The 13,931-nt window shown below is 40.4% G+C and overlaps 1 protein-coding gene across 1 annotated transcript in view; it reads right to left on the reverse strand.

The window, feature by feature from the left end:
- Window positions 1-942: 942 nt before the first annotated feature.
- The window catches only part of nlgn1 (neuroligin 1), a gene marked incomplete at both ends in the record, with an annotated part of 377,856 nt that continues 364,867 nt past the window's right edge, over window positions 943-13,931 (reverse strand). The window contains 7 exons of the mRNA XM_083911487.1: window positions 943-1,539; window positions 2,808-2,885; window positions 4,297-4,453; window positions 7,125-7,285; window positions 9,156-9,517; window positions 9,614-9,880; window positions 11,030-11,242. Of these exons, the coding sequence (XP_083767613.1) occupies window positions 943-1,539; window positions 2,808-2,885; window positions 4,297-4,453; window positions 7,125-7,285; window positions 9,156-9,517; window positions 9,614-9,880; window positions 11,030-11,242 (1,835 nt within the window). The remainder of the gene's footprint in view (window positions 1,540-2,807; window positions 2,886-4,296; window positions 4,454-7,124; window positions 7,286-9,155; window positions 9,518-9,613; window positions 9,881-11,029; window positions 11,243-13,931) is intronic.

The following is a 13,931-nucleotide window of genomic DNA, read 5'->3' on the forward strand; positions in this document are numbered from 1 at the left end:
GATCCCCGATTCCCGCTGGTTCAGTCCTGCTGGCAGGTTTGCAGTATAGATGCCACCCCCACCCCACCCCCCAAGAGAAGAGGGCTTAAAAAGCCTGGTGCTTAGTGTACAGATCTAGATATGTAAATAGGTTCTATACAATAAAATTGTTCCCGATCCTCAAAAATAAATGGATGAAAACTATCTGTGTCATTTTTTCCCCTTAAAATGGTTCCATTGTGCATACAGGGTTTCTTCTTTTTCCTTGAAGCTTCCAGTCCTTCCTTTGTTCTATTAAACAATAGGTTTTTTTTTTGCTTTATCTTACATAGCCTCCATTTATGATGTGAACACATGCCTAAATCGGTGTGCACCGCATCTACTCTGTGCCCCACAAACAGAGTAATCTGCTTTGTGATGCCAAAAGGAAAACAATATGTTTTCTTTCTTTTACAAAGTGATCCCCTCTTCTTACCTCCGAGGCGTGTCTGATGCTCTGTTCTGCTTCCAGATAATACTGTCAAGCAGTCATTTGTCAATAGATCCCGAAGGCCATATCTGTCGCTAGAAAGAAAAAGTAGTTTACTGTATCTAGTTTTGCTGCAATATCAGAACAAAAAACGAAAATAATAATAAAAAAAAAACGTCCTCTTTGTTTTAGCTTGTGAGGTTGTTTTTTTCTTCAACTTATTTGTACTTTTTTCTTCATGTCTTTTATTTTTCTACAAAAACAGAATTATTCTTTTTTTCCCCTCGGGTCCAAACCCCCAGAAATCCCTTGACTATATTCCCTCAGGTATTAACAGGGTGTTGTACAATCCCAGTGTAATTCCATGGATGTCTGGCAACTCCAGGCTGGAATTTTAGCTCCTGACATATCTGTAGTTGTCAGCATGTCGGCCTTAAGTCTTAAGCATTTGCCCCAGCCATCAGAGTCCTGCCTGTGTGAGTGCATCCACAAGGCTATACCCTGGTGGTAGAGTGTGAGTGTGGGTGCGGATGGGGCAGGGTGTTATTCTGCCCGCTGCTAGGGAAGGTGTTGAAAGAGTGGAGCGAGGTGAGCCCCCCCATGGTGCTGGGGATCATGGTTATGGTGTTTGGCGTCATAAGCGGGATGTCGTCCGGTGAGCGCCTCATGGCCAGAGTGTAGTCCGGCGGGCAGGCAGTCCTCAGCACCACGTCATGCGGGTGCAGGGAGTCGCCCACTCCCCTGCAATCCAGGTCTGAGTGCTGCTTCATCTGCAGGGACATGATCTCCTCCTCCTGAGTGTGAGCCAGGTCATTGGCGGCGCTCCGCTGGGGGCTGCAGCGCCTGTGGACATCATGCCGGCGCTTGTCTTTCTTGTAGTAAAGGGCGGCGAAGGCGAGAATGTTGAGGAAGAGCAGGGATGCTCCAACAGCGATTGTCACAGACAGCTCTGTGGAGTAGTCACGCTGGTCCACCAGGTGTGGCTGGTTCTGGCTGTCCTGGGTCTCGGTGGGGAAAGGAGTTGGGTTAGGACGCTTGGTAACCAGAACTTTGGTCTTCGGGGTGCGGTTGGTAACATCAGGTGGAGGGATCTGAAGACAGGAAGAACACTGGTCGGTAAATAACTGATTTGAAGAGTTAAAACTATGTTCAAACTTCAATCTCCTTTATGCTACCACAATCTTTTTTTTTAAGATGATTTTTTTGGCGGTTCTTCAGGCCTTTATTATATATAGGACAGAGAGGAAATGGGGTGAGAGAGAGAGGGGGAGACATGCAGCAAAGGGCCACAGGTCGAGTCATATCCGCGTCCACTGCCTCTAGGACCTTCAGCCCCTTTACATGGCATATTAGCTTAAAAAGCCAAGCTATGGCCTTAAACCTTCGTCAGCATTGCCCCCTTTTACGCCTTAGTATTTTGTACTTTTATTTGTACATGTATAGACTGTATCCAGAAGAGAAACTGGAAGCCGTAGGAAGCACTTCCAATAAAACAACAACTTGCCATTTCTGTTTGTGTATGGACCTTGTGTATGGAACTTTGGACAGAGTGAGGGTGTTTCATCAAGCTCCTAGTCTTGATGTAATGCTCTAGCTCCATACTTAATGCACACATGAGAGAGCGGTGTTGATCCCTTTATCCACCATTTTTGCATTTCACATACTGTTGAACTATTTCTGTAAGTATTTGAACAAATTACCATTACTAATTTAATATAAAGAATACAACATACAAATCATGTTTAATCACATTTCAAAAATCCATCCGTCCATCCATCAGCTACACACTTATCCTCCACAGTGAGCTGGTGCCAATCCCAGCTGACATTGTGTGGGAGGTGAGGTACATCCTAGACAGGTTGCTATACCGTGCAGGCACAGAGGCAGCATGCAATCTACACACAGAGAGGCCCCAGCCAACAAAAAACTTAGCAAAATCCAAACTTAGAAACTACATTTTTATTAATTGATAAAACCTGATATGCCCTTAATGGTAATGGAACATACGGAATCTCTGTGACAACTGAGCTTGTTTTTATCACAAGTTTTGGCTCATGGTGTGAACAGATGTGAATTTTCCGTCACCATACTGAAACTACAGCTCTGTGGGACTTAAAATAATTTGTTCTTTTGGAACACTAATATGAGGCCATCATGTCTAACCACAGAAGCAGGAGCTCATGAGAAGCACTTGAGGGCAGGATTGGACAAGAGCTGGGTCAACAAAGCACCTGAATATTGCATCTTAAAATCCATTTTATAAGTTGCTTGGGTCTACGCCAAAAGTTTGCTGTAAAGGGAATGACTCAGGTAGTTAATTTTTAGAAGCAGGAGGGGATATAGATGGTTTAGTACCAACCTTGGTGGTGGTGGGGATGAGCTGGGTGACCTCGTTGAGGCTGTGTAGATGAGGAACCAGCTCCAACCACAAGTTGACCTGAGGAGATGAATGAAAGCATATAATATAATATATATAGAGTACCAAAATCAACATGACATTACATCAGAGAATGGAAATGTAGTCATCTGACAACTTTGATATATCAAATTAATTGTAACATTTCTGTATTTAGAACAGCTTGGTTTCTGCAGGACATCAGTGCTCATACGGAGGTTACCTTTGATAACACATTATCAAAGGTAACCTCCGATTATGGTCGGTACTGTTAACGTTACTGCTGATCAGCACTGACCTCCCTCAGCAGCCTCACTGAGTGTGATCTAACCAATGAGCTAACTAATGCTCTTTGCACTGTAGCAGTTAGCGCTGTTATAGCTCCCCATTTCTCCCACCCTCTCCATCCTTCATGATTCCTCAGGTCAGCGGTAAGCTTCATATGAGCATCAATCACCCATGGAAGCCCGGCATGTGAAGTGTGAGGCGCAGAGCACAGTATTTCTTTTACTAGGATGGTGAAGACATGACCCATCCTAATCATCCTCTGATTGGTGTACCCTGATATTCTTACCCTAACCCTAACCAATCTCAGTCCTCATGCCCAAACCTAACCAACCTAACCAACAAAGGCAACGAGAACTAGCCAATCAGAGGCAGACTAGATAGACCATGCCTTGGCCATCCTAGGAAAATAAAATGTATGTAAAGAGAGGCAGCAATTAGCTAGGCAGGGGGAGGGATTTATTTTGTTAGCTTGTGGCTAGTAGTGCTCCATGTTTCCTTGTCAAGTCAGTGGTGAAAGCCATGTGCAGCCATTCCTGGCCTAGACTCAATCAAACTCTGGTGAGAGCCATGTGGAAGCAATCCAAGCCCAGAGTGATTTATTTTAGTAGAACACATTTAATGTTTCAGAAGCTTTACTTTGCATTGAGTAAATTTAGGCAACAAAAGAATTTGCCTCAACCCCATAACTATACTTTTCAGAGTACTGTACTGTACTTTAGAGAGTTTGACTGGGGGATAATGCAGACAATCTAATATGATAGCTACCAAAACCTACTAACTATATATGTTGTTTATTAGTCTAGTTATATCATTATAATGGGAGCTTGGGGGGATATTGATCTATAGTTGATATTGACTGGGTCAAATGTGGTCTGATTGGTAAGAAAATGGGCTGTTGATAATACTTTTTAATGAGTTCTTTTAATTTGTCATGCTTCAGAGCAGGTTAGATATGTAGGTATGGTGATGGGGATGATGATGACCTGTTATCTATCTATCAACAAAAGTGAGCTAGCGCCATGCTACCGAAAAACTAAAATATCTGGCTTGGCCAAGGTTCCAAAATCTGTGTATAACATTTCAGGATGACTATTGTCAGTATTCAGTATGAAACCGAAATATCAACATTAAAACAGAAAGCGCATCTTGTAATATCCAACTGTACCTTGTTGGCACGGTAGTGCTCTTTTACCCGGGGCTTCAGTCCAATATGTAGGTAAAGCTGGTCTTTCTGGTTGTACCGTGTCCATGCTACTTCTTCAAAGCGATTGGGCTTGGTGTGGATGAACTTGGTGTCCTGGGGGACAGGCTGGTTTGGATCCCTGACAATAAGTGTAAAGGAGGAAAGAGGTTCTCATCAAATAATTCATAGAGAGGTGAAACAATGCAGCAGTAGAGACATTTCCTCAGATAAAAGATGCAGTCCTCTCCTCACCAATCAGGAATAGTTATGTCACGTGTTTCCTTTAGGGTAAAGGAATAACTAAATTTAAACTAAAGGTGGAGTGGATCTTTTGGGACTGCCTGTTTATTGAAATTAAAGATTTTACCTACCATCTCCGGGGTAATCAGTGTAATTATGAAAATACTGGAATGCAGTGCTGAGATGCAGCCCCCAGGTTTCATCAAATATTAATCAAGTTTGTGAGATATCACACCTGATAAAATCAAAAAAAGGTCAAAAGGGGTATTATTGCTCACAGATTATTGGTTTTCAAAAGTTTCTGATTGAATAAAAAGGTCTTAAGATAGCTAATAACCTCAGAAGGCTCCCACATTTTGAGTTTTATTCAAATGCTAAAAAAAATTAGAATGTCACTGCTTTTAAATTATGGAGAGTGAACCGATTTATATATAATTTATACATAAAATGAGGCTTCCAGCCAAGGAATATGTTTGCGTGAAGATGCAGTTCAACCATGCTGATAATTTCCATAAAGCATATGCTTCAGTAGTAGCTGTAAAAGTATCAAAGAAATGTATACTATTTTAATTTTATGAACCATCACCAACATTAAATAATAACACAGGAATGAACTACAGTGTAAATGCAGGTCTGCAACCCCATATGAACTCCCCTGATATGCTGTATACACTTACAGAGCACATTCAGCATAGGATCCTGTGCTAAGTACACTTAATTTGAGCAGAACAGAGCCGGCTATGGAGGCCCATTCAGACCCACTGAGAGCCCCATTGTCTGAGAACAGCATATGGAGCCAGCCAGACCTCATCAGGAACACGCTTAACCATTCAAATTGGCGGCATAAATCTCCCAGGTACCCGGCATTCCACGTCAATTTAGGGTTATATATGTACATCATTAGTGCCTTTCTCTTCCCCTCAGGGCTACTGGGCAGTGCACAGAAAATGCCAATGTCCCCTTATTACGCTCTTGAAAAACAATTACTGCCATGACTATATGCTCTAAGGCAGCGTGAGACAGAAGGGGTGAAAAAGATTTTAATTTTGTCCCATTGAGAATGTCACTCTCCAGGCTATAACTATTAATTAAGAATGTATTTGAAGATATGTAGAGGGTATCTGCATAGAATACCAATTACACTGCACAGTCCATAAAACACAATAGCAAATTTCACTACCCCTGGTGATCAAATATATGTTAATATCGAGGAAACACAGTTAAAGTAAAAATATCAATTTGTTGCCAGCCGCTATAAAAACAACTGCTGAACAAATGGCAACAAATAAAATGCTTCAATAACCCTGTGGGTGACCTTTATATCACTATGTTATAGATGTGGAAGCTTGTTCAGGTTTGACAGATCATTTGGAGATTACCTTGTTTCAGCCAAAAGACATTCACTGTGCACTACAGCCTGGTAGACTTCTGTACCTCTGACCTTATTTTTGAATCATGGCTTCTGTATATCAACTGTGTGTGTCTCTGTGTTGGAGCAGGCTGAGGACACGCCTTCCCTCACAGCTTGAAAACAAGTGTCTTAATTTAACCATTAGTTAAACGTAAGCTGGGGCCCTTCAGTGTGGAGTTTGCATGTTCTCCCTGTGTCTGTGTGGGTTTTCTCCAGGTTCTCCGGCTTCCTCCCACAGTCCAAAGACATGCACGTATATGACTTTAAATTGCCTGTAGGTATGAGTGTGAAAGGTTGTCTGTCTCTGTATGTTCCCTGCGATAGACTGGCGTCCTGTCCATGGTGTACCCCGCCTCACGCCCAATGTCAGCTGGGATCGGCTCCAGCCAGCCCCACAAACCCGAAAGGGACAAGCGGTTGAAGATGGATGGATGGATAAATGTAAGTCAGACTTTGGATGGAATCATTAAAAAATACAAGAATGCATCAAACTGTGTAATGATCAGTCCTTTCATCCACCGCTCTGTTGTTGCTGAAGTCTTTGTTATGAAAATACATACTTTAAGTCTAAGAATCGCTACTACTCTCCCAGATATTTAAGAAACCTCCAGAGGTGTCCTAAGTGCTTAGGAGTTTCCAGCAGGGGATGACACTGAGGCGAGAGAGACACGTGCGTGAACGTTCCGGGAGCAGAAGGATGTCCTGGCTCTGTTTGTTGGCGAGCAGCTGATCAAACTGTATCGTTTAAACAAAGAGGGTATTATTTTTGTCACAGATTTAATAACGGGCGTCATCTCATCAGCAACATCACACAGCAGAGCTTTCACGGCAGAACTAAAGGTCATCATAATGCTTCGATATCTTGCCACTGGGAAAACGTGTTTTGTATTATTTTGTAGATTATTGTCAAAAAATACACTCCCATTGTCCATAGTACTGTCGTAATTCAGCTCTGAGAGTGACACTTAGGACTCAGTCCTAAACTTTGCTGAAAGTTTGAGTAAGATAACTAATCCTTGATAACTAACTTTTAAGTGCATCCTTCAGCGGATAATTTTTTTACTCATAAGTCAACTCTTAGCAGGGTTCTTAGGAGTAATTCTAAGAAGCTTGATGAATACAGGCTCAGGTTTCTCTAAACCCCCTTGTGTAATCATACCCTGTTTTGGCGAAGTTTGTCCAATAGGTCATGACCACAGCACTGAGCATCACGTCATTCTTAGAGAAGTTGCAGGGAAACAGCTCCGTTGGTCCAATCATCGGTAGGCCAAACACATACGGGATCTCATCTCCATGTGCTGCATCTGCCCACGGAGGTACCTAATGAGTAACAGATGAATCGAATCAGATCAGTATTATTACATTTATGTGACAGATACAGGACACTGAAAGGCATTATTTTTGCTGCTGACACACAGTGGATATTGTGATCAAACACAGAGACACACACACATCAAAGAGGCTGGGAAAATACAATATTTATTTTTGAGAGAAAAGGGGAAATTAGATAAGTTTTTAATATTATTTTGCCTTCCATATCTGGCCCATTATTCATTGTATAACAGGGAGAGACAAGATGGGAAATAAAAAAATGGCACAGACAGAAGAGAGTGGCTTTGAGCTGAATTTTAGACTGAAGTGTTGAAATACATGTAATGTATGTACATGTAAGGCACTGTAGCCTGTTGAATGAAAAAAATGCAAAAAGAAAATGTAATGATCACTCTTCACTTTCTTTCAGGAGTATACTTGCTACAAATATGTAGCAAGTAAATCTAGGAGTACCAAGTTACAATGTCAAAACGAGAAAGTGTCACTTCTTAGGCTGAAAACTACTCTGTTACAATAATATGAATGGAATAAAATCAAATCTTGTTTTGTGCCACGCGGCAGTAATTGTTATGGTCCAGTTAGCAATTTGAGTCACAAGAATGGAGTTGAGAGCTGACGTCTTTATAAACAGATATCTGTATTTGAATGCAGATAAATAATAATCAAAAGCTAAGGAAAAGCTTAATCATTGTCAGACAATAGTGGATGGATTCCATCCACTCACTGTCCATTCTCACTTTTTACCTGCGTGCAACCAAAGCATGCTCAAACGTGATTGGTCGGTACTACTTGGGCTACGAACCGAAACCATGTCACTGCGACCTAAATTCTCTCCCGTTGTAGAGAATAGCTAAACAGGAATTACATGTTTACAACATATTCGACCTATGGCTGTTTTTTGCCTCGTAAATTAAGTTCAAATATGCATAAATAAAGCAGGCTGTCCTCATTCATATATTTATTGCTGTAGAAATTATGACCGGAGCAAAGAAGGACATCAGGTGATGTAGTTTAAGAGCACCACAATCTTAATAGGGAGGAAGGTCCAGGTGGTGCATGGATCCCAAAACACAGGACATTTTTACCTGTGTCCTGGTAGTGTTTGTGTGTGTTTGTGCCTAAACTTAACCGTCACCTTTTGTTGCCTAAATGACTTTCTTTGTCACCTACCAGTCGCCGTTTCACAGTGTTAAATGAAACGTCACACAGATAGTTGACTATGCATTTTTGGAAGATATCATATGAACCTGCTCTACGGACTACGTGAAAGAAGTGAGGTAAAAATGATTTTTTCTGTTCAATTTAAATGCAAGCCTGTTCATCAAACTTGCAAGTGACGTAACGCCATACCAAGTGACGTATTTGTCAATGTCTATTTTAGTCCATAAGTCTCTAGTAGCAGTAGACATGGGCAGATATTTTTCAGATTTTTTTCAGAGTTGTTAATTCTACATACAGCTGCAACAATATCATCGTCACTTATTCTGTCAGTTTTTTCTGTCACTATTATTCATTGATGTAGCAAAGGTAAAGACATAGTGATGGAAAGTAGGAAACTCTAAGGGGAAGAGCCATCAGTGATCACAGTAGTAGACTTATTTGAATAGACCACATCAGATATGTTGGTGGTTATTCAGAGATCTGGAACCAGACTATTTGAAATCACCTTCAAAGTTGATACAGTGTGAGAAACTAAAAAATGCTGCAATTACATAAATCTTACTCCTTATAATATGTTTGATCTATGTAGGCAATAACTGAAAGCTTTACTCAGCAAAGCAGTATTTTATAACTTTTATCACATAATTAAAAATCCATCAATTAGATGTGCCATTACCCAGAACACCCGGGGACCCACCTGTTCAGTCTGACAGTGGTGGTAGAAGGCGTAGAAGTATGTGGGTGACCCAAAGCTGGAGTGCAGATCAGCTGTGGCGACAGCTGGTGCCACCCACTGATGATCGGTGAAAAGGGCCAGCAGTGTTTTCCGGCGGGTCTCCGGATTGTGCCTGTCAGCCCAGTCTGTGTACATGAATTTGATGGTCTCTCTGAGGATGTCTTTACCCTCTGGGTAGCCATAGAGGTCATCCACAAAGCTGGATACGGCGTAGTCAAAGTCGTTTGCCTGAACGCCGTTTTCATTGTCCACGATAAGCTCCACGAACTTAAGGCCCTCGCCCTGGTTAACTCCCAGCATAATATCGTAGTTGAGGAACTCACCTTGAAAGAGATGGTGCAGATGGTTGTTAAAAAGTACAAATATAGGGTAAGAACACTGCTGAAAATTGCTTGCTCTAAAGCAAGGTGAATTGATACCTTGCTCCATGAGTATCTGAGGGTCGTCAGGTATAACATCTCCATCGATAACAGGTCCAAAGGCGATGTGGTAGCGGGCTGGCTGGATGTCCTGATCAACCAGCTCCTTGTAATGTTTTCTCTGAAGGCACCCCACAAGCTCTACCGTGTCCTCCAAGTTACATCCCACCTTACGGGCCAGCATCCGGGCGTACTTGGCTGGCTGGAAACTGACTGCCCAGCTGGACAGAGCTGTGCCACTCTGGGCGATAGCCCTCTGGAACAATCCTGGAGACAAAAACAGCAGAGGAGCAAACCAAGAAACAAATTATGATTCTGGAACATAACACCTCTTATAACATAAAATACCATACAACATATAATTTCAGGGCATCCAAATCTGCATACAAAAAGTGATATTGTATTGTTTGTATATTCATGGAAACAGTTTCTATTTGATTCGATTTTGAAAACCACAGTTAACATGAGCCAGTCAAAACATCATGCACTGGTCAGTTTTAAGATTATGTGCTATTTTACTTACTTAACATGTCTTCTTTCAGACTAGTGGAAATAAAACATTTATTTTACTACACTTTATGTTTGTGTCTGTAGATTTATCTTGAATTCACCATGAGGTACTCTATACCTCATTTCATATTTAAACATTTCAGAAAACCTATAATACAAAATATATTTATCTTAATGTGATTCATCAATTGGAAAAGTTTCATGGTGATATCCAATAGTTAAATTGTTACCCTATTCACCTGTGATGTCTGGTTAATTTCCAAAAGTCAAGCATGTAAATATAGACAGTGCAGGCAGTGTAGTTGCACTGGGGCCAGACAGATAATAACTGACAAGTGATTTTTACATGTGGAATATGTGGCAGAAATAAGGCTGTTTGCTGTGCAGTAAAATTGTCATTTGATGGGGTATATGCAGACTGTGGGTCAAATCAAACTACCCTTCCAAAAACTGTACAAGCACAAACTACAGGTGTACTGTGTGCATTCTACAACATGTTGGATGATGTTGCTGTTGTATACGTTTCTGTTGTTGCTGTCCTTTCACAGGCCACGCTAAGGAGCATTTTCAATGCAAATGAAAACAAAAATTAAATTAATATCTATCAATCATTATCAAGAAACAAAAACAAGTAGTTAAAGAAACCTGAGAGGAGTAACTTACTTTGATATCCAGTAGACCATATTTGGGATCATGAAATCAGTATCGTGAAATATGTCATTTCCATATTTTAAAGATGTAATCAATAATGTAACCAAATAATAAAAAAAACAAAAACTGTGTTTGAGTTTCCTCTGCACAGACCACTCGCATGGTCACACAATACTGAGGTGCACATACAGTACTCAATGCATACTTAAACATACATGAAGAACTCACGTGAATTTGGCGACACGTGACTTTTACCTTTGGTGGAGTTGCTCCAGCGGTTGCCCTCTGAGTAGTGAGACAACGTGAGCAGATTGACACAGGAAGCACCGGCGCCTGAGCCAAACACAGTGATACGTAACGGGTCGCCGCCGAAGGCTGCAATGTTCTCACTGGTCCAACGCAGAGCCTGGATCTGGTCCAGCAAACCGTAATTCCCTTTGGCTGCTTGGTCCCCTGTACTCAGGAACCCTGCACGAGAGGACAAAGAGAAAAAGAACAAAGATGTATGTCTTATTGTTATGTTTTTATTGTTATAAGTGTCTTCAGCAGAGGGGTTCAGGAGCAGTAACATTACTTACAACAACATGTATAAAAAATGTCGGCTGTAATGTCTTAACCATCAAAAGGTAGACTTATCTATGAGATTGTGAAACAATGGTGTATATTCCTGAAGAAGCCACAAGTCCTGGAGAAGTACTACACTACCCACAATCCTAAAAATAATCTCTATAAACCAATCCTGAATGTAGAATCAATCGACAATGTGGCAAGATTTTAGCAGTCGATTTTCTCTTTGCAGTCCAAGTAGTATTAAATAGTGATGTCCAAATACAGCTTCATGAACCATTTTCTTTGTTGTTTGAGTCCACTAGATGGAGCTCTCTGTTTAACAAAGGGTCAACAAATACAACTAATGCTTCATAAAGATTCATTTGGACATCACTAGTATTAACAATCCCGCCACTGCTCCAGAGGCTAAATTGTGGTCAGACAGATAGCCAACAGCTGTAGCCAGTCAACTGCCGTGTCTATCCAGCTAAATTTGACGTAACACCCTTTCAAAATACGATTTCTGGGTCCAAATGCTCCGTTGAAACAAAACAGACAACAACGGCCGAACATGTGAACAATTACAATCACCTATTTCGTCAGTTAGACATCTTTTTCATCGATAAGAAAGAGGTAAAATGAAAATTACGTTGTTTTTTAAAAACTCAGATCTGATCAAACAATGGGGGGCACGGCACTGCGGCGTGGACCCAGAAGTTATATTTTGAAATTATATTATGTCAAGAGTCAAGACTTAACAGCCAGATACCAGGCATGTTCAGATCAAATGTTTGAAGGTCAAGATTCATATCCTAGTTGGTTGGCTTAGTTCAAGGCTTTAAATCTTTTATCCAAAGATTTCATGAAGCATCATTGTAAAACATTAATGGGGGAAATCACTTCCGGAGCAGAAGATTTTTCATCACTGAAAGCAAGAGAGGTTGTAATCCCAAAAACTTTTTCAAATTATTGCTACAGGGACTGCTCTTGAGTAATAGGAAATGAATATCAGTGTTCTGTAAGAAGCCCTTTACACGAGTTAACAAATACAATTTCAAAGCCAATACGTTATTAATTTAAAATATATAAGATAAGATAAGATATTCCTCAGTCCCACAAAAAATATATTGAATATGCAGTACACGTAATGTACAAAAGAACAGTGAGCAAAAGCACACTCTACAACCTATAAACATGAAATAAATGATCAGTTTTTACAATTTAACTTTGGTGAAAAAGACGAGATGAAGCGTGACAGAACATACAAGGGAAGTTAATGTACGCAGGTCGGACGTCGGTGCTGCTAAAGCCTTTTTCTTTCTTTTATCTTACTATGGAAGTGCTATATAACTAAACAATTAGTTATTGTTATATGACTTTCCCTTTTCAACACCAAAGCAATTTTGAAAAGTAAAGGACAATCAGACAGGGAAGAAGAAAAATACCAACATGACTTAAAATGACTTTCAGGTACAAAGTGTGAAATAATTTCAAGAACTTTTATTTTTCTGAAAAAATCTTTAGCATTCATCACCAGGGACACATTATTGTTCTTATAATGTATATAATAATTTATGTCCATAATTAAAATTAAATAATCAAAAATCTACTTCTGGACCATCAGAGCATATCTGCCAGTGGATAACGAGGCATATTTCTCACTTGTACAAGGAAACCAACAAGCCTAGCTGTTTGATAATTTGCTGCAATAAAACAAGAATTATTGCCCTGTAGAGACACTTAAAGTGGGGCTACGCTAAATATAACACAGGCAGGCTCATTTTGGAGAGAGACATATCTAAATCTACGATCCAGGCTAAAATAGAACTTACAGTAGGATGACGCTGAGATAGGGTAATGTGTCATTTTTGTTCAAAGTAAAATGGATTTTCTCAAAGCAAAGAAATAAAGAATTGTATGAATGTACCGTGAAAAAATGAATAACTTTAATAATCGCCTCAGTTGGACCAAACCAAGAGCCATTAACATGTTTCCAAGAAAAAAATAAAAAGCTTCTTCAATAGATCAGTCACAGCCTTTATTTTCTAAAATCTGCCTCCATCCATCACCTGGCCTATTCATTTAGAATTACAATGCAGCCCGAATGCCTGATGAATATCCTTATACAAACACATAATGCTTCATGTGTTGTTTATCCCCCTGCATAAGCCATTATGCATACTGAACTGAAAATAGTGATGTCTTGCTTATGTTTCTGTCCCAATCATGTCATTTTTGCAGTATCCCAGACCTGAGCAGTACTTTTTGCAACAATGTCCTGCTGCAGAGCTCCAGGCTCCAGCCCCCTCCAGCGCTTGGACCAACAAAAGTCAACAAGCAGCAGGAGAAATAGAGGGACAGGGGGGTGCTAGCTACTGTAGCTAACTTGCTAACAGCAATTGTATTGTAGCTATGTTATGTGGCAATATCTGTTATCCCTGAACGAAACCATCATACTAATTACTTTATGATTGTGTTGAATGTTTTAATGTTGTCGTCCACACCATTGTACGTAGGATTATTATGATCTAAGCTACACAACCTCTACCAGTAACACCAAGGTAAACTATACAACCTTAATATTAACTGTAGAATGAAACGTAACATT

The sequence above is a fragment of the Echiichthys vipera genome (assembly GCF_963691815.1).
Source record: "Echiichthys vipera genome assembly, chromosome: 3".
NCBI classification, from domain to species: Eukaryota; Metazoa; Chordata; class Actinopteri; order Perciformes; family Trachinidae; genus Echiichthys; species Echiichthys vipera.